Below are 5,994 nucleotides of genomic sequence, written 5' to 3' on the forward strand. Positions count from 1 at the left end.
TATATATATAATATATAAAATCCCTTATAAATCCCTAAAGTCTAAAATACCTTACCACAGTTGTGTAAAATACTAGTTGAAATCTGTTTTTCTTTTTACCTCATGTTGTAAACTAAAAGGCTCAATAAAAATTTATCTTCTATTGGAGCCAGCAGGTGGCATGATGGTTAAGGTGCTGAACTCCCACAGGGCTGACCACAGTCTGCATCCTGGACCTGGAGGCTTGCTTCCTCTCTTTCTCTCACTCTGTCCCTCTCTGGTCAAATTAAAATAAATTAATTAATTAAAGTGAAAATTTTTTTCACTTTTTTATCTATTTTATCTATTGTCTCAGGAAAAAAAAATATGTATATATATATGTATAGATGTCTCCTTATCATTCTGGTTAAAGGAGCTGGCTCCTCCGTGGTCCACCGCAGTTCAAATACAGACCCCTGCAGCTCGAAAGGCAGGTTAGACGCATATGTGTACCCCAACTCCCAGCAGAATGTAGAAGGGATTGTAGGTTGACCACACCCCATCGAGGGGTGCTTCGTCCCTCTCCTTCTCTGGACCCTGCTTATTAAAAAATGAGTGTTTTTGAAGCCACCTGTAGCAGGCAGCATGGCGCTAAAGTCCCGCATGGCCTACAGAGGCTCAAGTCCTGGACCTGGGAGCTTGAAAATCCCGCTGGGAGCGTGTGCATACATGCTCACACCAGGAAGAGAATGGAGAATGGCCTCCGTCCCCCACCGGGAGGTGATTTCCCCCTTTCTCACTGTCGCTCTCTGGTGAGTGCACATGCCCTATGGCAAAATTAAAAAAAAAAAAGCCAAAGTTTCCTTTCTGCTTACCTGAGATAAAGCACACAGGGGACAGCCAGACCGCAGTGCCCAAGTCTTGGCAAACACTTCGCAATCCTCCCCAAACACGAGAGGACGGTGGGATGGACAGCTGGCTCTGGCTCCTGAGCGGTGGGGCACCTTCCAGCCGCGGGTACCCCACAGCTTCTGCCGTAGCCACTCAGCCCTTTCAGTCTTGGCGTCGTCCTTCCTGGTGAAGGTGACAGGACTGCAGGGACCTGGCACCTGCAGCTAGTCTTGCTATACGAGCAGTAAGTAATCTGAACCTGAATGTGGCTCGTTGTATCTGGACCAACTGGGTCAGTCAGGTCCTGGACTGGACCCCACCAGGCATGGCACTTGACTAAGCCTATGCTTTTTTGGAGAGGTTTTTGCTATAGGGCGCGTGCACTCGCCAGACAGAGAGACAGAAAGTGAGAAATCACCCCCCAGGGGGGATGGCCATGCCGCAATCCCTTCTCCTCCATTCTCCTCTCAGGATTTTGGGCACGCATGCACACACGCCTGGCAAGTTCAAGCCACCAGGTCCAGGACTCAAACAGTAGTCGACTACATGGGAGTCCAGCGACATAGCCATTACGCCAACTGCTGGTCCCTTTTTTTAAAAAAATATTTATTTATTTAGGAGGCCAGCAGGTAGTGTGGTGGTTAAGGCACTGGATTCCTACGTGGCCGACTATGGTTCAAGTCCTGGACCTAGCGGCTTGCTTTCTTGCATTCCCTCTCAGTCTCTCTCTGGTAAATACCTGTGCTCTGTGGATGGAGATTAGGATCTTGGGCTGATGTGAAACACACAAGACCTGCTTGTGATCCTGGCTGGCAGGAAGGCTGGGGAGCAGATTGTAGCATGATGAGACCTTGTCAGGGGGTCTCTCATGGAAAAAAAAAAATAATACACTTAAAAAAAAAAAAGATTAAGGGACCAGCAGTTAGCATAATAGCTATGTTGCTGGACTCCCATGTAGTTGACTGCGGTTCGAGTCCTGGACCCAGTGGCTTAAACTCACGTCGGGCACGTGTGCATTGCATGTCCAAGATCCCAAGAGGAGAATGGAGAAGGGATTATGGTATGGCCGTCCCCCCTGGGGGGTGACTTCTCACTTTCTGTCTCTCTCTGTCTGGCGAGCGCACGCGCCCTATAGCGAAAAACCTCTCCAAAAAGAATAAATAAAAATATATATATATTTATTTAATTTTATTGTTATTATTACTATTTTTGTAGTCCATCACCTTAACCACTCGGCCACAATTACTACTACTTTTAATTTGCTATAAGGGCACAAGCACTCAGAGAGAAAAAGTGAATGAGAAAGCAAGTTGCCATGTCCCCGACTTGCACTGTGGCTGGCCATGCGGGAGTCCAACGCCTTCACCACCATGCCACCAGCTGGCCCCTTGTGCATAAGTCTTACCAGCTGTATCCAGGATATGATTGTCTTTGGCCTAAGACTGCCCTCTCCCCAACTCCTCCTCTCAAAGACGAGACACACAGGCTAGAGGAAATTCATTTTATTTCTGCTTAGAACCTGCAAAGGATCAGTCCCCACCCTTCACCTAGATGCAGCCCGCAGCCCATCCCCCAACACCTTCACAAAACACTGATATCCTCTGAGCTAAAGTACCCAGCCACCAGCTATGGCCAGCCCCCGCCCTCTCCCCTCCCCAGCTGCCTTCAACTTGGCCACCTCTGGTGCCCTAGGTCACCAGCTTTGCTCTTCTAGAGTATGTGGGTCCCTTTCTTAACCTCCCCACTCTCACTCTCACTTGCAGTCACTGCCTGCTTTCTGGCCTCAGTCAGTGCTCCATCCCAAGGCCACGCCACCCTCACCAATAACAACCTATGAGAAACCGGATTTGAAAGGCAAGCTCCCCCCTGAATGCACTGGGCCTCCATCCTTGCTCTGCTCGGCCGTGAGAGTGCAGACACTGACTGAGGCCAAACACTCCATGACTCTAGGCAGGAGGGTGGATGCCAGATCCAGAAATGGGTGAGAGAGGAGATGAGGACACCGGCAGAGGAAGAGATCTGGAAGGAGCTGGGAGGGGTGAGGGACGTGAGGCAGCTCTGCAGACCACCCCCACCCAGAGCCTGCCCGGCTAGCTGCTGCGGGCGCGCTGGCTCCGGGCCTTGTACACCTCGATGAGCAGGTCCTTGACGTACTGGATCTCCCGCTCCACCGACTCAGCCCGCTCCCTCAGCTCCCGGTTCCGCGCCTCCAGCCCCTGGCACTCGCCCTCCAGGGCCTCGCCCTCTGCCCGCTTCCTCTGGCGATACCTCAGAGCCGCTGACTTGTTCTGGTCTCTCTTCTTCTGCTTGCGGTCCCCTCGGGTGGTGACAGGATTGGGGTATGGGGCAGGGCGAGAGGGTTGGGGTGGAGGAGGAGGGGGCTGGTGTGGTGGAGACAGGGGCCCCATCCCTGCATCTCCCTGCCCAGCGGCCTCACTGCGGCAGTAGTATCTGCTGTGGTAGTGAAGGACAGCCCCCCAGGTGGTAGAACACCCATATTTGATATGGTCCAGTTGGTCTATTCTTTTCCCCAGGGGATGGTGGGGGGAGGGCCCCTGGGGGCAAGTGGGGCTCCAGAGGAAGGAGAGCTGTAAAGTCAACTCGCTCAGTCATCCAGTCAGAGAAGCCGTCACCTGGGGATGGGAGGGGGGACATAAAATCCCTGAGTTCCTGTTCCTCCCTTAGCAGGTTTGCTCCCTTATGTCTATCTCACCCAGGCTAATGTGTCTCATTCATGCAGTGACCCAAGGAACCAGTCAGTCACCAAGCCAGTCAACAAACAAGTAAAGGAACCAATGAAGCAGTCAACCAAACAACTAGTCAACCAGTCAACCTTCTAACCAAACAACCATCAAGCAATCATTTGACCAACCAACCAACAAGCCACTCAATTGACGGACCAACCAACCAATCAAACCCATTAACCAACCAATCAATAAACTAACCAATGAAAGAAATGGCTAACCAACCAAACTTTTCTTCGTTCATCCCAACATTCCCTTCATTGAGTACCCTATGTCTGTGCTCTCTGATTTGTTCTCATTTATATTTTTTAAATTTATTTTTTAAAATTATTTGTTTAATTTTATTTATTTGTATTATTATTTTTTAATTTGACCAGAGAGAGAGAGAAGCAAAGTAAAAGAGCAAGCCACCAGCAAGCTACCAGGTCCGGGACTTGAACCATGGTCAGCATGTGGGAGTCCCTACCACCTGCCAGCCCCAGTCTTATTTATTCTTTTTTCTTTAAAGAACTATTTAATTTTATTTATTCATTCATTCATTTTAATTTGACCAGACACACACACACACACACACACACACACACACACTGAAGAGAGAGAGAGAAAGTGGGAAAAGAAGCATCCAGGTCTGGGACTCGAACCATGGTCGGCCATGTGGTGGTTGGCTCTTGACCACCACGCCACCTGCCGGCCCTCTTATTTATTCTTAAAAGGCAAACTAGAGGGGCTGGCAGGTGGGGTGGAAGTTAAGGCACTGGACTCCTACATAACCATGGTTCAAGTCCTCAACCTGGCAACTTGCTTTCTCACTCTCTCTCTGTTATTCTCTACTCAAATTGAAAAATTATAATAACAAATAAGATTAAATAAATAATTCTTTTTTTAAAAAGGCGAATTATACATCATACACACAAACTCTTTTTGATCTTCATTCATTCGTTATTGAAAATCCACTACGTGCTAAGCATTTAAAAAACACTACTCATAGGGATAAGCAGGTGGCATGGTGGTTAAGGCGCTGGACATTCCCACATGGCCAACCACAGTTTGAGTCTCAGACCTGATGGCTTGCTTTCTCACTTTCTCTCTCTCTCTGTGTCTCTGGTCAAATTAAAATAAATGAATGAATAAATAAAACTAAATAAAAAAATAATTCTTAAAAAAAGAAAATACTACTGAATAATTCCTGCTCAGGGCCTTTACACATGCTAGTCCCTCATCCTGAAATGCTTTTTCCTTGGGCCTCTTCATTCCTTCGGAGCCCAGTATGTTTACTTAGTGAAGGTTTTCGGGCTACCCACTTTAAACTAGATGTCTGCATTCATTTGTTTTTAGCTCAGCTGCTATTGGCCACTTATCCCCAAATCTCATCATTCAATTAGTCCCTGCCTGTCCCCTTACTGCTGTGTGAGCTTGGGGAGTGCAGGGATCATGTCACTCTTGTTCCCAGCTTTATCTCAGCACCTAAAATAGTACCTGGCACATGGCAGGCACTCAGTAATATTTACCAACTGAACAAGTAAATGAGTAAATGAATCCTTCCCCCCCTTTTCCCTGCCCCTCCAGTGACTCCCCCTCATTGTCCACCTGTCCTTACCTGCCAGGGGCTCTCCCCCCCCTGGAAGCCCGCCCTCCAGGGCTCCCCCAAGGACCTCATAGGGACCCAGGGGGGCAGGAGCCAGGGGGAGCTTCCCATAGTCCACGAGCCAGCCCAGCCCGCTAGCTGGGAGCAGGGTCCTGTCCAACTCCAGCCCCAGGGTCGCCAGGAGTGACATTGCTGTAGAGGCCCTGGGCACCAATGGCAATGCAGGAGGCTGCACCAGCAGCTGGGAGGTGGCTCTGGCGGTAGTTCAGCTGGGTGAAGGCTGGCACCAAGGCAAAGGTGGAGAACCTACACGGGTGACACAAGAGCGGCAGGTCAAAAGGGAGGGGGGGGAGCCATAACCTCAAGTCTGTGGGCCTTCCCAGAAGGCCTTGGCACTAAAACTCACTCAGGGAATTCTGGATTTGCCCCTTTCTCTCCCGAGATCGCTGAGCCCCACCCACTCCCAAGGGAATTTTCTTTAGGCCAGACATAAATTTTTCCTTAATATTCTCACGCTCCACCAGTTCCCCCAACACAGAAACTCAATGGTCTCCCAGGGGAATTACCTGAAGCCCCACCCATCTACCTCATAATGGTCCTCTTCATTAAAAAAAAAAACAACAAAAAAACCCCAATCCCAAGGGAATTTCTTTTTGGCCACGCCTCTTCCTCCAAAACATTTTTTTCTGGATTCTATCCCAAATCAGTTCCCAGGGGAATTCCCCTCTGCCCGGTCCTTGCTCAAAGTTAACTACCCAAACCACACCCTTCCCTTTAAACTTGACCGCCACTGCGCAACGCCCCGCCCCTACCTGC

At 49.4% G+C, this 5,994-nt stretch overlaps 1 protein-coding gene across 1 annotated transcript in view; it reads right to left on the minus strand.

Moving 5' to 3' along the window:
• Positions 1-2,336: 2,336 nt before the first annotated feature.
• Positions 2,337-5,994, minus strand: part of ATF5 (activating transcription factor 5) — a 4,530-nt gene continuing 872 nt past the window's right edge. Inside the window, exons 2-4 of the mRNA XM_006160209.3 lie at positions 5,191-5,484; positions 3,341-3,482; positions 2,337-3,303 (exon numbers count right to left, since the gene is read on the minus strand). Of these exons, the coding sequence (XP_006160271.1) occupies positions 2,940-3,303; positions 3,341-3,482; positions 5,191-5,368 (684 nt within the window). The 5' untranslated portion in view covers positions 5,369-5,484 and the 3' untranslated portion in view covers positions 2,337-2,939. The remainder of the gene's footprint in view (positions 3,304-3,340; positions 3,483-5,190; positions 5,485-5,994) is intronic.

Source organism: Tupaia chinensis, unplaced genomic scaffold (genome assembly GCF_000334495.1).
Source record: "Tupaia chinensis unplaced genomic scaffold, TupChi_1.0 Scaffold000673_1, whole genome shotgun sequence".
In the NCBI taxonomy this organism is placed as follows: Eukaryota; Metazoa; Chordata; class Mammalia; order Scandentia; family Tupaiidae; genus Tupaia; species Tupaia belangeri.